At 41.3% G+C, this 19,177-nt stretch overlaps 1 protein-coding gene across 3 annotated transcripts; it reads right to left on the bottom strand.

The window, feature by feature from the left end:
* Nucleotides 1-19,177, bottom strand: MRPS10 (mitochondrial ribosomal protein S10). 3 transcript variants are annotated; one of them, XM_015538941.2, is made up of 7 exons: nt 19,047-19,139; nt 7,639-7,703; nt 7,473-7,542; nt 5,342-5,478; nt 3,402-3,510; nt 1,592-1,681; nt 1-1,118 (listed from the first exon to the last, which is right to left on the bottom strand). In XM_015538941.2, exons 1-7 carry the CDS (start codon nt 19,092-19,094, stop codon nt 1,035-1,037), a joined length of 603 nt encoding a protein of 200 aa, XP_015394427.1. In that variant the 5' UTR covers nt 19,095-19,139; the 3' UTR covers nt 1-1,034. The 3 variants fall into 3 exon arrangements, 2 of the variants coding, with proteins under 2 accessions (XP_015394427.1, XP_015394426.1); XM_015538940.2 differs by having other exon boundaries at nt 7,473-7,545; XR_006217647.1 differs by lacking the exons at nt 1-1,118; nt 1,592-1,681 and adding an exon at nt 4,564-4,679 and having other exon boundaries at nt 3,424-3,510; nt 7,473-7,545; nt 19,047-19,177.

Below are 19,177 nucleotides of genomic sequence, written 5' to 3' on the forward strand. Positions count from 1 at the left end.
ACCGCAAAAGACATGGACCTGCTTCTGCTGTAAAAAAGGAAACGAATCACTCCCTTGGGGATGATACACCAGCAGTTTCAGCACATTGTAGTCCTGCCTCTTTCAGGGTTTTAACTAAGATTTAATTTCATGGAAAAGTAGCCATCTCCAAACAAAAAGAATGCCATTTACCAAAACAAAGAGGCCTTATCAGTGTGGGACTTAATAAGAAAAAATATTTATCTGTGCCCTGCATGTTTTTCAAAAGCCATACTTCCATTCAACGTTTGGTATTTACTACAGTGCTGGTTACAGAGCTACCAAAATAAAAGCCTGTTGAATGAATGAATCACGGGATGAAAAAAGTGATGCAGACAGTCATTTCTCGAGAGCTCAAATTCCACTACAGTGCTCCTTCTTGGCAGCCTGGCAAGGGTTTGGGCGACAAGAAGAGTTCAGTGTGTGCCACAAGTGTACGTGATCTGCTGCACAGTACATTCATTTTCAAGAATGTCACGCTTAAATGTGGTGAAATTTGGAGGTCACCACCTCCACACCAGGATTTTCCAGCTTGCACTAGCTAAATTATCAAAAACTGTTTGGCGTTACAATGTTACATTAACCAAATTAACTGAAGGTTCCTTCTAAGTAGCTGAAAAGGAAAAAAATGTGTGTAAGGAGTTATTTCAAACATTCACTTTCAGACAAATGAAGTGACACAAGTTAAAATCAGTGCAAACTGATAACTGAACTGTAACAGAATGACAAAACAGAAACCTGATTCTTTTGGTGCACAGTAGTCAAAGTGGCTTGCTCACATTTGTTAAAATCGGAACTGAAACAATGATGTGTACAAAAGAGTAAGGTGAAGTGGTTTTCACTGTGGTCCAGTGTGTCATTAAAGTTTCACCCCCACTTTGAGCTGATCAGGGCACGTGGGCTCAACAGAGTGGTCAAGTGCACTCACGGTCGCTCCCACTGGAAGCCTCTATCTCAACATACGTGTTTGAGCCACCCTTGGGTCAAACGCCGGTGCAAGTAGACTGGCTGAGACTTTAGGACCTGCTTTCTGCTTTCTCCTCTGGTACTGTTTCCCAGATTGGCTCCTTGATGTGTTCTGGTAACCGTTCTAGTTTTGTCTAAAAAGAGAAAAACAAAACTATAACATAATGTGGACTTAACCCAACTCTTTAGCCACAAATTGGACGAACTCTGTTCCCTCAAATCCTCTTGCCTTCTTTCTTCCTTTTACCCCTCTCACCTTTTTGTAGGGTTCTGAAACAGAAGGAAACCGGATGGTATACAAAACACTCTCACAAATGGTCGATCTGATCCCCGGTGATCTCCAGGGACACCGCCAATTAACGTAGACCCCGCATCTAGGCAACTGCTAAGCGGGAGGAAGACTCCAGAGGCGGCCCGGGGAGGAGGAAGAGGCTGCGGTGGCGGGATTCCGCTCAGCTGCCACTGCTGCAGAGGGGCAGGGACCCCAGCTCTGCCTTCTTGGCACCTGCCACGGGCCATCCCGCTTACTCGGTGGGCCGAGACAGGCCCGCGATGTGGCAAAACAATACAGGCCTCCCTCCATCAGAGGTAGAAATTTAAATCATACCTTTATAATTTCCATGGCAACTCCTTCAGGTAAGTTTCGCTGAATATATTCCAAGTAGACATCCGCTGTACTTCCAGTCAGATGTTCTAACTAAAATGTCAAACATGAAATTGGTTCATGATATGCCGTTAAAGCAGAAATGTTAAGTTTCTGTTTTTAAGTAAAAGCAGTACAGCCTTTTCTTCATGAAATCCTACAAAGAATTCCAATTTAAAAGGAAAAGAGTATATAGATCCTCTGGTTGACTGGAAGGGGGAGTATGGCATAGAACACCTTAAAACCAGGGCTCTATGGAACCCACCCGACAAGCATGATGTTAAAGCAGCATACCTGCATTTGTTTCATTAACATTTACAGTAAAACCTTGGTTTGTGAGCATGATTTGTTCCGGAAACATGCTTGTAATCCAAAGCACTTGTATATCAAAGTGAATTTCCCCATAAGAAATAATGGAAGTTCAGATGATTCGTTCTACCTCAAAAATACTCATATAAAAATAATTACGATACTGTAATAGAATACAAAATAAAGAAAATACAAAATACAAAGAAAAATAAACAAATTCACCTGCACTTACCTTCGAAACCCTTCATGGCTGGTGTGAGGGAGACAAGAGAGAGGAGGGTTATTGTGTAGGACGATTTTCACTATCACTAATGGAATCACTGCTATCTATTGACTCAGTGGAATCTTCTTCTGCATGGGGGCCATTGTATATGTTCAGATGTTGACAACAGAACAGTATTAATAAACTCTTGTCACATACTGTATTTATGTAACTGGCAATCAGGCAGCAGAGGAAAGGTCCTATATGTGCAGGCAGCCTGACAAAGAATGAAGCAAAACATTCCTAAGCTTACTCTTGTATGGAAGAGCAAAGGACTGTCCATAGGTGCTTTGAAGGGACAAAACATACACTAGTGCCAGTTGTGGGCACCTTCCAACGTTCTGAAAAATCACTGATTTCTACCAAACACCGCAGCCTGAGACCAAGCATCTGAGCATGCGAGATGATCACCCACAATCCCAGAGTGAGAGTGAGAGTGAGAGTGAGAGTGAGAGAGAAAGAGAGAGAGAGAAGAACCACTGGCTCAGTTGTGATCATGTGATGTTCGGCATCACATACTACTTGTATTGTAAATTTATTAGAAATGTTTGCTCATCTTGCAGAACACTCGCACAACAAGTTACTCGCAATCCAAGGTTTTACTGTATTAATCACTTACTATGTGATGGCAGTATTCTAAGTGCTTTCGATAAATATCTCATTTTATCTTCTCACTAACCTTATGAGATGGGTACCATTATTACTCTCATTCTACAGATGAGAGCACTGAGGTACAGATCACACAACTGGTATGTGCCAGTACTTGGATCTGTCTGATTCCAGAACGCTCACTCTTCTTAACCACAAGACTATGCTGACCCTACTGGATGCACAAAGGAGTAACAGATGAATGAAAAACCTTAATGGTGCCCGGCACAGGCATGGAAAACCCAGTTAGCATGTAAAAAGGATCACTAGAAGTATATAAAAACTTAACTAGCATTTTTGAAATGTAAGTAAAATTATTCCAAGGCCATATTATTGTATGAAAATTAGCATAATTTCCATTGCTGAGTTAAAGTATGAACTGCTCTTAAGGATGGTTTATTTGAGTTTGATTTCCTATCATATACCTTCTCTACAACTATCAGTCATGGGCAGACTGAAAGAAGTCAACCCGGTCAACATCAAAGGAAAGTTACAATGTGCTAGTGTGAAATTCCAGGTATTTCAAAAATGCTTGAATGTCTGAAATAAACTCACCTCTAAACATCTGTAAAGTGTTCTCATTTCATACTGAACTCTGTGCTTCTTGAAAATATGCACTGATTTGAGAAGAGTAAATCGTTCTATTTTTCTTGGAGGCTCATGTCTGAAAAATTAATGGGCGAAACAACATGCTTAAGCTAAGTGATGTTAAAACCTGAGTCACTGATATCAAAGCATGATTGCACAATTTTGTAGGTCAGGCTCATACTCAATTACAGGCATTAGCTACCATTTACAGACTTCCATTTGTCAAGAATGTCCTGTGTAACAACCGCTGTCATAAAGCTCAGGCCAAAACAAACACCCCAGACAGCAATGGGAACATTATTCCACAGCCCCAAAAATGAGCCTTGGCATGCAAGGGCACACACATGCACCTGTGGCTTTTACAACCCTGAACTCCCTTTCTGACCAAATATATGAACTGTGAGGAGTAGCAGCCATGTGCTACTGTTTGTGTATTATTTTAGAAAAACCTGCACAAACACTAATAACCACAAAACTAAAGTCTGTTATGGGAAACGTGTGGGTTCCTTCTGTTTTGTTATAAGGCAAGGCTGGCAAAGCCCCAAATGGGCCTTGTTTAGCACCAGGAGCAGGTGATGAGAGAAGAGGGTTGCAGGAATCACCCCTTATCCGCGGTTTTGCTCTCAGCAGTTTCAGTTGCCCGTGGTCAACCGTGGCCCAGAAGCAGATGAGAACTCCTTCTGAGGGAGTCAGGTCAGTAGCAGCCTAACATTACACCATATATCACAGTGCCTACATCATTCCCCTCACTTCCTCTCATCCTGTGGGCAATTATTTTTTAATGTTTATTTATTTTGGGGGGGGGGGGAGGGAGAGAGGGAGGGAACGCATGCACGCAAGTGGGGAGAAAATCCCAAGCAGGCTCCATGCTGTCAGTGCAGAGCCTGACATGGGGCTCAATGTCACGGGCCATGAGATCATGACCTAAGCCAATATCAAGAGGTCAATGTTTAACTGACTGAGCCACCCAGGTGCCCTTCATCACGTGGGCATTTTATGGTCTCATCTCATCACAAGGGTGAGTACAGTACAGTAAGAAATTCTGAGAGAGGGAGACAGCACATTCACATAACTTTTATTACAGCATATTGTTGCAACTGTTCTGTTTCATTACTAGTTAATTTCTTACCGTGCCTAATTTGTAAGTAACTTCCTCACAGGTATATATGTATAGGAGAAAACAGTACATATAGGGTTCAGTGCTATCTGTGGTTTCAGGCATCCACTGGGGGTCTTGGAAGTATCCTAGACAGGTAAGGGGGAGACAACTATAGTTACACTTGACCCGGCAGTGATTTCAAGGCCATATGAAGCTCACCTGACTCCTGCATGAAATTACTGGGTGACTAGTGTTTCTGAAGGCTGGTTTTAAAATAATGGCTATATTAGACAAAGACCATTAAACCCAAAGAGTCTAAAAAGATTGCTTGTTTACCTAATCCACCTCCCTGCCCCATGGAGGGCCCAGACATGAGGGCTTCTTGGGTCTCCTATGTCTATGCAATTGCTAAAGAAAGGATTTCCTCTATTTTTCTTGTTCACTCATTCTAATACTTAAAAATTCTAGTAGATAGGAATCCTGATAATATGACAAACCTAAGCTCTATCTACCATGAGGTTCTATGCTGTTTTAAGAGCTTAGACCTGGGGCGCCTGGGTGGCTTGGTCAGTTGAGCGTCTGACTTTGGCTCAGGTCATGATCTCACAGTTTGTGAGTTTGAGCCCCACATCAGGCTCACTGCCGTCAGCACGAAGCCCACCTCGGATGCTCTATCCTCCCCCCACCCCTCCCCAACACGCTCAAAAAAAAAAAAAAAGAGCTCACACCTAGTTGGGATGAGCACCATTTTCCTGGTTGATCATGTTACAGCAGCTAAAAGGTCAGATTAGGAAAGATAAATACTTACACTTTAACAGAGATACCAAGTTCTTTAGCAGCAAGCACGGCAAAATATTCGTAACTGTCCAATACGGCTTTATCATGGCCTTTTACTAAAACTGACAGGCGCTTATATAATGTATCTGGTTCATCAGAAATGGTTATCTAAAATTTTCAAATCAAGAAGAAAAGTTTCAGTTGTGGTTCCTCCAATATTTATAACTGGAAAATTTAACATATTATCCTCAATTGAACACTTTCAGAGTTTACTAATAAATGGGGAGAAAAATGCTGAGCAACATCTTAATACTGTTAGCCTAAGTAGCTAGATACTAACACATTCAGATCTCCACAATGACGCTTACAATCTGTTAAAATATACTTTAAATCAAAAGGACTTCCAAGCAACCTACAAAATCACTAATGAGACCTTCTAACTTAATATTTATTGGGCCCCAAATACACCATGGGAAAGGATTCTGGGGTCTGTTAACCAAGTAGCCTGGTTAGAAGGGCAGAAGACTTGGATTGAGAATTAAACTCTGCTTCTTATAGCTGAATGACAACGGGCAAGTCATACCATCTCACCATATTTCAGTTTCCTTATGCATAAAACGGAAGAATACCCATGCTAGAGCTCACAGCACCACTCACGGCATTTCTGTAGGGCGCTAACATGTAAACACAGATTAAAGTGCTTATAAGTCATAAACCGTTGTTTTACAAAGGCAAGCTATTGCTATTTATATTTTTATTAGTTTTATTCATGTATGTTTTGCCTACCCTAATAGAAAAATTACTCATTTCTAATTAAAATGTTATGGCACTGACTGTACATTTAACTTGTACCTCTTCCACTCTAATGCTTAAAGATTTTAGGAATAATGGGTTTGACATTTCTGACTTTCCTCCAAGGGGTGAATTACCTTCACCTTCATCCATCCATTAGACCAGTAATTTATCTTACTAATCCAATGATTCAGGGTTAAATTACTTTGCTCCTCAAAGGAAATCTACTTACTAACCAGGAAGCAAGCTAGACATTTAGTCTCAATTATCCCCAAGGTTAGGTAGGGTTGCTGGAAAGAACAGAGTACACGGATATTCTACACCATAACCTAGGGCACAAGGGAGAGGGAATATAGCCCTAAGAGGTGTTTCTGATTGGTCCTCAGAGGGTTTTAAAGAGAGTTTGAATCTGTCGTGATATAAAAAAATCAAGAGATTTTGAATAAAAATTTGGATTTCAGTTTAGCTTGGAAAATTTGAGACCATGTGACATCACTAGGTCTGATTTCCCACGTGGCAACAAGTGGCTAGAGTAAGTAGCAGCTGTCTCGCTTATAAAGGGCATAGCCTGCCACCATGCCCACCCTGCCACCTTTCCTTACAGGCCTGGCCCAGGCAAACATCTGACTTGGAGACCCAGAGTTTATAGGTATCGCCATGGAAATATACCCAGTATTTATTCAGTGAAAGAAAAATCAAAAGAGCAGTACATTATGTAGAACACAATTTCATTTTGGTGTGCATGTGCACAGACAAGATGATTACATACAGACAAATGTCTAGAAGGATTCATGACAAACCGTTAAAGGGGATTATTTGTGAGGGGTGGAAATGAAAGGTTTCAGAATTTGTAAGGATTTTTTAAACCACAAATTTACACAAAAACTGGGCTCACAGAATCATGATTTTTACTTAAAGGAAAAAAGGTTACACAGCTACTTCTAGATTTTCTTTACTGTGGTAATGTGCTTTCTTACTGTGAACAATAAAGGATTGTCCAGGCCCAGGTTCAATGTCTTAACATGAAAACAAAGACCTGAAAGCCTAAAAGAGAAAAAAATTTCCCTAATGTAATAACAAGTATTCTGCATCATTAATTATGACAACCCTTCACATTATGCTGAGCTAAAGCAAACGACTGCTTATTCCCACAGTTATTTGGGGTAAATAATTGATTCCCTGATTCTCTGAAACATAATATGAGCAGCCAGGGACATTACAGAGTACTTTACTCAGGCACACCGTGCAATTGCCAGTATTCGAAAACAAAGTATTTTTACTCTAAAGTGCTCGGGAAACAGCCCCAAAGGAAATAATGAGGAAAATTTATTGCTAATATAGCTCCTTACCAAGAAACAGAGAGTACATACCGTGGGCTTGGTCAAATCCTTGGGAATATCAACGTGTAGGTTTGAAAACTGCACCCACTTCATACTGGTACTGCTATGTGTGGAAACAAAGAGAAACCTAAGTAAAACAGCACAAAAGCCCATTTCCTTATTCGATTTAGCAAACCCAATTATATTATATACTTACAGGAGAAAGCCACCATTTCTGGCTGTACTGCTCTTAGAACTGTTTACAGAAAAACTCCTTGAACCCTAAAAATGAGGAGCATGTTTTAGAATTAAAGTCAGTATTCAAATCATTCATAGTTTCCACTAAAAAAATCAAAAGGTGTACAATGCTTCAAATAATGGGCTATCTCATTATTTCAAATGAAGACACTGAGGTAACTAAAATGCCAGATTAGATTTCATTTTAAAACAAGAGAACAACGACAGAGTGCATAATCAAAAAAGACTCTCAAAATAGTAGAGAATTTGTGTCTTTTAAAGCTCAGGAGTAAGAACTTTTTCAAACAAGGAATTCTTGGGGTGCCTGGGTGGCTCAGCTGGTTAAGCGTCTGACTCTTGATTTCAGCTCAGGCAATGATCTCATGGTTCGTGGGTTCGAGCCTTGTGTCGGGCTCTATAGTGACAGTCCAGAGTCTGCTTGGGATTCACTCTTCCTCTCTTTCTGCTCCTGTTTGCACTCTCTCTCAAATATTTAAAAAAAAAAAAAAGCAATTCTCTTTCTCTCTCATACACACACGCAATTCTCACATTAAAAGAACACCTATGACTTAAATATGTGAAAAGAAAAAAAAGGGGTCCCTGGCTGGCTCAGTCGGTTGAGTGTCTGACTTTGGCTCAGGTCATGATCTCACAGTTCATGGGTTTGAGCCCTATGTTGGGCTCTGTGCTGCCAGCTCAGAGCCTGGAACCTGCTTTGGATTCTGTGTCTCCCTGTCTCTCTGCCCCTCTCCTGCTCATGCTCTGTCTCTCTCTCTCTCTCTCTCTCTCTCTCTCTCAAAAATAAACATTAAAAATAAATAAATAAATAAATAAAATAAAATAAAATAAAATATGTGGACATCAAGGAAAAAAAATGTGACTTCATTCTTCCACTGGTTTTTATAGATTAAATGTACTTCAATATAATATTTATTTTGCCTGAATATTTCTGAGCAATAAGTCTCTTTATAATCAAGAGCTGGACAGTAATTCTAAAGTAACCTTCTTTTGAAGCTTTCCTACATCTTTTCTAGCATATGTATTTCTTGGCTTGGCTGGGTTAGCTTAGTTTATAAATAAATCGAAATGCACAGTGAAACTGACACCCATCTTCTACCACTGCTGTACTTCATACTCCCAACAATCCAGCATTTCCAAATCCTTTACTGTCAGCTCCCCCTAGTGGACAAAACTTCTAGTTTTAGGAGACCTATGGTACTATTATATATGCAATTTGCCTTTTATTTTCCGCTTAAGCTATCTTGAGATTTAAAAATGTAACTTGAGAAAGGAGAATTACAGTAAGATCCCTAAAAATACTTAGAAGATGAAAATAACACTTTAGTACAAGTAAAACTTAAACCAACTGAGGGTCACCTAAGTATGTTTTAAAAGCCTATTCTTAGCTTATTGTCCTGTCCTCCCTCTGTACCCAAGATGGACGCAAACCAAAACCTTCATATTCGCCCTTGGATGAAGGGAGAAAAACAAAAAGATAGGAAATCAGGCACAATACAAGGCAGCTGGAAGTGAGTGCCATTCCCCACACACAATCACAGAGGAAATCCCCTCCCTGCATGTACACCAGAGACCCCACAATCCAGTTGTGCAAAAGGACCACAGGTCTAAGGAACAGGACACTTCCCAGTCATATTCTCCCAGTATAAACCTCTTCTTTTAAAAGCTGGAGCCTAAAGTGCTGTTATATCCACAAATCAACCTTAAGAAGTTCTTAAGATTTTTGTTTTGTTTTTTTTTTTAAGGGACAGAACCGAGTCTGAGTGTGCATTGTATTAGTAGTTCAAAGTTTCAACTTCTTCCACCATCTAACTTTTCTTTCTTTTTTTTTTTTTAACATTTATTTTTGAGACAGAGAGATAGAGAGCATGAACAGGGGAGGGTAAGAGAAAGAGGGAGACACAGAATCTGAAACAGGCTCCAGGCTCTGAGCTGTCAGCACAGAGCCTGATGAGGGGCTCGAACCCACGGACCGCAAGATCATGACCTGAGCCGAAGTCGGAGGCTTAACTGACTGAGCCACCCAGGCGCCCCTAACTTTTCCTTTTTTAAAAGTTTATTCTTATTTTTGAGAGAGACAGCATGAGAGGGGGAGGGGCAGAGAGAGAGAGGGAGAGAGAGAATCCGAAGGAGGCTCTGCACTGTCAGCACAGGGCCCGATGTGGAGCTTGAACTCACAAAACCGGGAGATCATGACCTGAGCTGAAACCAATTTAAATTAAATTTAATTTAATTTTAGCAATTTAATTAATTTAATTTAATTTAATTTAATTTAATTTAATTTAATAGCAAATTTTAGTGGGTTCAGGGAGGGAGCAGGGAGAGGTTTGGATGAAAAGGGAAGTTTGGTGAGAAAATTAATTGGCTTAACTGACTAAGCCATCTAGGCACCCCCACCATCTGACTTTAAGAACAATGGTTCTCCAAGTGTGGTCTGAGGACTTGAGGGGTCCAAGAGATTAAAACTATTTTCCTAATAATAGCCGTTATTTGCAACTTTTCCACTCTCACTCTCAACCGTGTACAGTGAGGTTTTCTAGAAGCTGCATGCTGAGTGATATAGCAAGACTGCAAAACAAACATGAGAATCCAGCTGCCCTCCATGAAGCCAGACATTAAAAGAATGTGAAAATGAATAAAGGGAAACCTCATGAAGCAGGGAGGTTAGAAGGGGGAGCCATACCACTCAATGTCAATTATGGAAAGAATTGTCAATTACAGGCCCCAACACGAAAAGATGTTCACTGAATCTTCTATAAGAAATTGACTACCTCTGTGACTCAGCCTATGAAAAACTATCTGAACTCCTGCTTATCTCCACTGGACCTTCATTCAAAGCACTTCCCAACTTCTTCCTTTTCCTCCATAAAATGTTTCTCTCCTTTGTTTATGGGACTTGCCTACAGTTTGCCATAGCTTGCATGTCCCAAACTGTATTTCTTTGTCATTCCCAAATAAACCAATTTCTACTGGTAAAATAACTTTTATTTTTAAGGTTAACATTATTTGGTGATCAGAAGCGGGATCCAAAAATGAACCCCAACAGCTTTGAGGCTGGTGAGCAAACAGGTGCCAGGGCCCACAGAGGCAATTAAGCTCACTGCTTTCTTGCCATTCCTGGTGTTGGAGGCTAAGTTTCTCCTGCACTTCGAGCTCTATTCTCTTTGTGCTTTGAGCTCTCCAGTCTTTATTTGGGATCTGTTTTAAGGCTTTGTCCTTTCAGAGTACTTGCCTGACCTTTGGTCTGACTCCCTTCTGGAACCAGACAGTTCCTGTTGGAACTGTGCCCTGTTTGGAACTGTGTTAGTTTTGGTCCACCTCCTTTCCAGAACTGGGCTGTTCCCACTGGTTCGGTGCTGACCTTTGGTCAGATTCCTTTGGAACCAGGATGTTCCTGTTGAAACTGTGCTGTTTAGGAATTTTTCTTTTTTTGCTCTAGAGAAACCTCTAAGAAACAGGACCCCGGTCACCAAAATGCTTTAAGGGCAGCACTCCTTCTGGGACCTTGGTTTTATGTTTAAAAACTGTGGTTCCTTCTCATGCCCATTTCTAACTAAATGGACTGACTTAATCGAAAGTAATTTAGAACTTCAATTGGCCATTATGGGGAAGTTTTGATCTCCCCAAACTTACTTTTCTCAAAACCAAACTGGACAGCCATGTCTCTAAACTTGTCAAACTTGAATGGGATGCCTGTGTCTTTTTTTTTTTTAATTTAATTTTTTATTTTTAAAAATTTCCATCCAAATTAGTTAGCATAAAGTGCAACAATGATTTCAGGAGTAGATTCCTTAGTGCCCCTTACCCATTTAGCCCATCCCCTCTCCCACAAACCCTCCCGTAACCCTGTTTGTTCTCCATATTTATGAGTCTCTTCTGTTTTGTCCTCCTCCCTGTTTTTATATTCTTTTTGTTTCCCTTCCCTTATGTTCATCTGTTTTGTCTCCTAAAGTCCTCATATGAGTGAAGTCATATGATTTTTGTCTTTCTCTGACTAATTTCACTTAGCATCATACCCTCCAGTTCCATCCACATAGTTGCAAATGGCAAGATTTCATTCTTTTTGATTGTTGAGTAATACTCCATTGTATATATATACCACATCTTCTTAATCCATTCATCCATCGGTGGACATTTGGGCTCTTTCCATACTTTGGCTATTGTCGATAGTGCTGCTATAAACATGGGGGCGCATGTGTCCCTTCGAAACAGCACACCTGTATCCCATGGATAAATGCCTAGTAGTGCAAATGCTGGGTTGTAGGGTAGTTCTATTTTTAGTTTTTTGAGGAACCTCCATACTGTTTTCCAGAGTGGCTGCACCAGCTTGCATTCCCATGGGATGCCTGTGTCTTAAAGCTTCCAAACATTACCAATTAATCTAAAACTGGTTCTCTGCAAAATATAGTTTCTAGACTGAGACAAAGATGGAAAGGCTTCTGAGGCCCCCAGGATTGTAGCAGCCACCTATGCTCAAGCCCCACCTGTGGTGACATCATCCTCCTTCCCTCCTGTTGGCTTCCATCCCCTCTACACCCTCAGTTTCCCCATTTTAATTTTCTCACCAAACTTCCCTTTTCATCCAAACCTCTCCCTGCTCCCTCCCTGAACCCACTAAAATTTGCTCCTTTAAAGTTAAATCTTCTGAGGTTCCAAATAACCCCCAAATTTCTTATATTCCCTGGGGTAATGCTGAATTGCGAGCCATAGTTAAAAAGAGTTTCCCTGTAATGACTGAGAACCCCCATAAGTTTGCTGAAGCATTTCCCATAGTTTTGTAAACTTGCCAACCCAGTTTCTCAGATTTTTTAGCAATTAGTCCACATTCATGTTGGAGAAGGCCAGACCAGACACTGGCTGTAAGTAGCCCAATGGGAACATCTTGAAAAGAGTTTAGAGAAACAGACCCCTGATTTTTGGCAAGATGCTAGAACATTCCCTGGAAATCTCCACCGAGCAATTACAGTAGACTTTTCCTAAGCCTGCTGATTGGAACAAAATTCAGTCTTGCACACAAAAGCCTGATGAACCTATTCATGACTATTAAAATTGATTTCAGATTGTTTTCAAAGAAAATTCTGGTCTTCCTTTTGATGTTGAATCCATTGGGGTAGCATTTAACTATGTTTCTTAACGGGATGAACTGGGCTGTTTTTTTAGTTAAAAGGACCATGATGGAATGGGAAACTGTGCCCGCTCCTGATTAGTTGGTTTGGCAAACCAGCTTGCTAGTACCTTAGGGGAATCACCTAAAAGAAAGACCACTAAAATGCTTAATTTTTCATTCTAACAAATGAAGGCCCTTAAACAAAACGAAAAACTTCCTAGTTTCTGCTATTGTTGCGAAGAGTCAGAACACAGGAAAAAAAGGTTGTTACCATCTTGCCTTCAGCCCTCTATAGCCAGCCTTTCCAATGTCCTCCTCATTCCCAAGACAGGGCTCCAGGAAACCACAGGAGTTCTTCCCAAACCTCCCTCTTACTTGGCTAAGGGAAACCACTGTTCAGATCAGGAACAAATCTTTCTCTTTCCTTATTGACACAAGAACTACACGCTTGGTGCGTGACCCCAGTGCTATAAAGCAGCCCCTGCTTGGAATACTAAAACAGTTCAAACACTGGGGTCTCTAATAAACTTTACCAGTTTCCTGTCTCTGACCCTGTTCTCTTTAGTCTAGGCCCTTTGGGAGACACACACCCTTTTCTCCTTAGTTCCTCTGCTCCTACAGATTGCAGAGATTTTTCAGAAATACATCATGCTGCAATTTCTTTCTCCCAAAAAGAGGGAAATAATTCTAGAATTTGACAGTAGGACTCAAGATAGCCAACCAGGGAGATTAAATGACCTTCTGACATCTTTTATTTGCTCCATGTCTGACAGCACTACAGCTGCATCTGGGGACACTGTCCCTACTGGGTCAAATCCTCTTTCTGGGCAAAATCTTCATCTGATTGGCAGAATCCACGGGTATACTTTCCATCTAGATTCAACAGCTCCTTCAAAACCTCTCCCCAGAATGAATGAATACTCTATAAATAAAGAAGCCCTGCAAGGCATCAAGCTGGTAACAGAAGGTTACAAAGCTCAGGGCCTCATTATCCCCTGTACTAGTCCTAGTAATTCGCCTATTTTACCTGTGAGAAAACTCAATGGCCAAGGATGGAGGTTTATCCAGGACCTCTAAGCAATACATTGCTATCCCTCGGCACCCTGTTGTTCCTAACCCCCATATGTTACTGACATCCATTCCCACTGAAAGCAAATTTGTCACTGTAATTGATCTATGTAGTGTAAAAATAGCCAGTATCTTTTTGCTTTCACTTGGGAAGGATGGAAAGATCCCTGGACAATAATGCCCCAGAGCAGCACAGAGAGTCCTTACTTTTTACAAACCTTAAAAACAGATGTGGATGATAAAAAACTTTCTATAGGCTCCACTTTGTTAGAATCTGTAGATAATTTGCCTTTCTGCTGCCCTTCTCAAATCCTTTCTCAGTAAGACAGCACCTATCTGTTAAAGCTTTTGGCATTAAAAGGACATCAAGTCTCTGGAGAAAAACTGCAGTTTGCTCAAACTCTGGTTCAATACTCAGTGCACCTGACCTCAGAATGAGGACCAGATCTGGATCCAGGTAGGCTTTGTGCCATCCTGAACTTCCTCAAACCTAAAACGAAGTGCCAATTACGAGGTTTTCTTGGACTGGCTGGCTACTGTCGAATTTGGATTTGAAACTTCTTTCATGGCTCAATCTCTATATGATTTACTGAAGAATAAAAAGAAATGGCCAACCTAATTCTATTATTTGGAAAAATCGAGAAGACATAGCTTTGGGGACTTTAAAGAAAAGCCTAATAAAGCCCACAGCCCAGATGTCCTAATTACCAACTTCCCTCGTTGCATGTGAGGGGGGAGGGAACACCCTTGGAGTACTCACCCTAAAACATGGGGACCATCATGGACCCATGGTGTATTGTAGCCAACAACCAGACCCTGTGGCACGGGGATATTCCCCTAGCCTCTGCATTCCTAACCATTCCTGCCACTGCACTGAAGCCCTCTGAAGAAATAATCATGGAATCCCCTTTAACTATCCTTTAATTCGGCTAAGGGTAAAGCTGCAAACATTTATAACAGTCAATATGCCTTTGGGGTAGCTCATGATTTTGGAATGTTAGGAAATAGTCAAGAAGTTTCCAATGGGGATAAAATTGAAAACGTCTATATCCAAAATTTATTCGATACTATGCTTTGGCTGACTGCACTGGCTGTTACTAAGGTTCCCAAGCATTCCAGACTCAACTCCCTGGGTACCAAAAGGAAACCGCCTTGCTATTATTTCCACCAAAAGAGCTGCTTTCAAGGAAATCAATAGCCAAACTCTGTCATGGTCCAACTGGATGTTCCTCCAAATAATAATTTGGAAAAACTAACCAGAGATACCCAACAATTGGCCCCAGAGAGGAAAAAACAATATTGGAAATCGAGTAATTGTTGGCTCAATAAAGAGAACTGTGGTTTGGACCAAATAACAATCAGGCCTTACCAGAAATTTTAACATTCCCATGACTTACCATTATACATGTCTACTGACAAAATGACAGTGTCATGAGCCCATATTCATGGGGAAATATTACTAAGGCTGCAAACAGTGTCTATCCCGCTCATCCCACCTGTCCAAAGTATAATGCAAAGAAATCGGTTTGCACAAATTTCATATAGCTCCCCCATCTTGCGGATATAAATATATTTTAGTCATGGTCTGTATGTTTCTCACTGAACTAAAGCTTTCCCTTATACACAGGTTACTGTTTCTTCTGTTGCTAAACTTCTGTTAGAAAAGATTATTCCTACCCGGGAACCCCTCTTGACTTCATAGTGACTGGGGAACCCATGTTACCAGTCAGGTGCTTTGACAAGTCTGTGCTGTGTGGCTGGTTTTACAACACTTCTATTGTATATATCAACCTTAATCCTCAGGGTTAGTCAAACTCACTAATGTCAGGTTAAGAGTAAACTGACAAATTTTGTAGACACCCTCCAAATACCTTGGCTGAAAGCATTGTTGTTGGTCCTTCTCAATCTCAGATCCACCCACTTTGGTACTCAGACTCTCGCCCTTTGAGCTAGTCACAGAATGTGCAATGCACCTGGCCCTTGCCTCCTTGATCCACAATTGATAAAAGGAGATCTATTTCATACTGTAAAGGTCTGATTACTTCTTTTTTTAAAGTTTATTTATTGGGGGGGGGGTTGGCAGAGAAGAGGGAGAAGGGGAGAGAGAGAGGGAGGAGAAAGAATCGCAAGCAGGCTCCGCACTTTCAGTGCAGAGCCTGACGCAGGGCCTGAACTCAGAACCATGAAATTATGACCTGAGTCGAAATCAAGAGTGGGACACTTAACTGACTGAGCCACCCAGGGGCCCCAAGGCCTAATTATTTCCGTTAAAAACAACTATGCTTTGGTAGAGCAATCTCTTCACAGTGCACCTGGGAGACAGACCTTCACATCTTGCAATATGGAGATTTTGTCTACTGGAAAAGATACATCCAGAAAGACTCTCTTTAACCTTGTGGGAAGGACCCTCATCAGCTACTGTTAACCATCCCTTGTGCTGCCAAACTCCAAGGGACAGAATCCTGGACTCACATGACACATCTAAAGAAAGTGACAAACCCTAACTGGACCTGCACACCGTCTGATGACCTAAAAGTAAAGGCTTCCCAGAACTGAAGCAGATGACATCTGAAGACGCAGCTTTCTCAAGATGTCCAGACCAGGCCTATACATCTTTTCCTCACTATTTACTTCTATTTCTTTTGTGGAAAGAAAATGCCCTTGTCCACCTTTCCCAAACCCCCGTGAAAGGGGGGAAACCACTTCTTTTGATGATGGCCTTTTGAAAACAGCCTCATCACGAACCTATGACAAATTAACCTTTCACCTGCTTTTTCTGAAGGGTGAGAGGTTTCAGCATTCACAAGTCTCTTTTTTCCATTTGGACTATTAACTGACTCTGGAATCTTATCCAGATTTATGGCGTGAATTTGCAACCTTACGTGCTGTGTTATTGGATTACATTTGGTTCCAAACAATTCTTTTGAGATACCAATACTGTTTTGAGTTTTGCTACTTTTGCAAAAAGTTCATTAGCTATTGCTTCAGGTTTATAACTACACTGTATTTTCCAAAATGCACCCAGTTCATTCTTTCAGTGTGTTCTTGCAATATTCACTATTTTGTCTTCACGGCCACTTTAAGCAGGGACTTCCAGGAGGCATACATGACTCCATGTTTGCCTCTGTAGGGGAGAAGTTTCCTCTCCCAAGTCACAATACGTGCCAATAAATATTTTAGTTTGCTACCTTCAGACTTAGGGGACAAGTTTAGAACCACCGTGTAATTTGGAATTGTTACATTACTTCTTTTGTATAATTATTTAAAGTTTTATACTTAGCTTGTCAAGCTTTTGTAAAAATGATGTACCCAATAAAGAGATGATCTCCAATTGGTACAAGCCTGATGTCTTGATAAATGGGAAGTGCCTAAGAGTTCTCCCTGCCACCCCTACTTGTTACTTGAGTCACCTCAGTATGTTTCTTTCTTTCAATTAAAAAAAATTTTTTTTAATGTTTATTTATTTTTGAGAGAGACAGAGTGCAAGCAGGGGAGGGAAGAGAGAGAGGGCGACACAGAATCTGAAGCAGGTTCCAGGCTCTGAGCTGTCAGCACAGGGCCCGATGCAGAGCTCAAACCCACGAACCGTGAGATCAGGACCTGAGGCAAAGTCGGATGCTCAACCAACTGAACCACCCAGGTGCCCCAACCTCTCAATATGCTTCCAATCTGTATTTTCTCTCTGACATAAGACATAACAACCAGGAAAAGTCCTTCCTGGCACGGAGGAACAAAACCACTAAATATGGAAACCTGACTCCCAATTAGTAATGCTTTTGGAGAAAGATCTTGATCAAAAGGAGGAAATGTAAAAATAAAAGGAAACCTCACTAGAGTCCAGAGCCTAAAAGGGGGTCCCACATCACTTAACATCAATTACTGGAAGAACTGTCAATTACAGACCTCAAGAGAAGAATCAGAAGTATGATCAATTACAGGCCCCCAAAGGAAAAGATGCATGATAAATCTTCTACAAGAAACTGACTACACTGCAACTCAGCCAAGGAGAAACCATCATCACCCTGAACTCTTGATTTTCTCCAAAGCACTTCCACTCAAAACAGCCCCTCTCAACTTCCTCCTCCTTTCTAAAACAATCCTTTCTTTTATTTGGGGACTTACCTATGGTCTTGCCATACCTTGCCTGTCCCAAATCGCAATTCTGTTATTCCCAAATAAACTCATTTTTGCTGGTAAAATAATATATACTTTTAAGGTTAACAAGAGATTTACAAAAACATAAGACACTGCTACTCTTGTCACTAACTTTGTTTTGAAAAATTTATTTTTCCATAAAATATGTAATGCATTAATTTGTTTCTTTTCTTTTTAATTTAAGTTTATTTATTCTTGAGACAGAAGATGCGCGCGAGTGAGGGGCAGAGAGAGAGAGAGAGAGAGAGAGAGAGAGAGAGAGAGAGAAAGAATACTAAGCAAGCTCCACACAGCGCAGAGCCCCACCCACTGCTCAAACTTAGAAACCCTGAAATGACTGCCTGAGCTGAAATCAAGAGTCAGGCGCTTAATGGACTGAGCCACCCAGGCGCCCCTTCTTGGTCTTACTTCTAAATGAATAAGCATTTTTAAGATTCCCAGTTTTATTCTCTAAGAAGTTACATATGCAGAGCTAAAACCGACAAAAGCAAAAGCTCTCTCGAGTCCTCAACCAGTTTTAGAGTGTTAAAGGGATACTGAGGCCAAATAACTTGAGAATCACTGCTTACGGTTTTTGCTTTTTCTCCAAAGAAAGGCGCAGAGAACAGCCCATTCCTACCACTTCCGCGACTCTCATCTAATGTCAGAATCAAAGCTATCCCAATTTGGTTCCATGGGAGGGGTCTAAGATCTGGTACCAGTTCAGCCCCTGATTTTTACCAAAGCAAGCCTTCTCTGAGCTTCAGTTTATTTTGCAAACCTGAAAAGAGTGGTGCGGGACATACGCTGTTCAACATTCTTTCCAGCTCTGACATCCTACGATTCTTCTTGTTCCCGTGTTTGCCCTGATTCTTACGTTTTATCCCATGAGAGGATTCGAAATAAAACCAGTCCCTTTCCCGCCACCTTCCGGCAAACAACGCGCCAAGGGGCGGAATAAATACCGGGGGAAACTCCAGATGGCCAGAACGACAAGCGGCAACAAGACTTTACGGCTCCTGCCCTGTCAACTAGCTTAGCACCCCCCACCCGCCAGATACCTGCCAGAGACGCCGGCACATGGACTCAAGCGCCGCTCGCGCCGCCATCTTGCCGTCCCGGGCCCCTAGGACTGCTTCCGGGGCACAGTCGCGTCCTTAGACCATAGAGTTCCGTAAAAGGAGAGAGCGTA

The sequence above is a fragment of the Panthera tigris genome, chromosome B2 (assembly GCF_018350195.1).
Source record: "Panthera tigris isolate Pti1 chromosome B2, P.tigris_Pti1_mat1.1, whole genome shotgun sequence".
NCBI classification, from domain to species: Eukaryota; Metazoa; Chordata; class Mammalia; order Carnivora; family Felidae; genus Panthera; species Panthera tigris.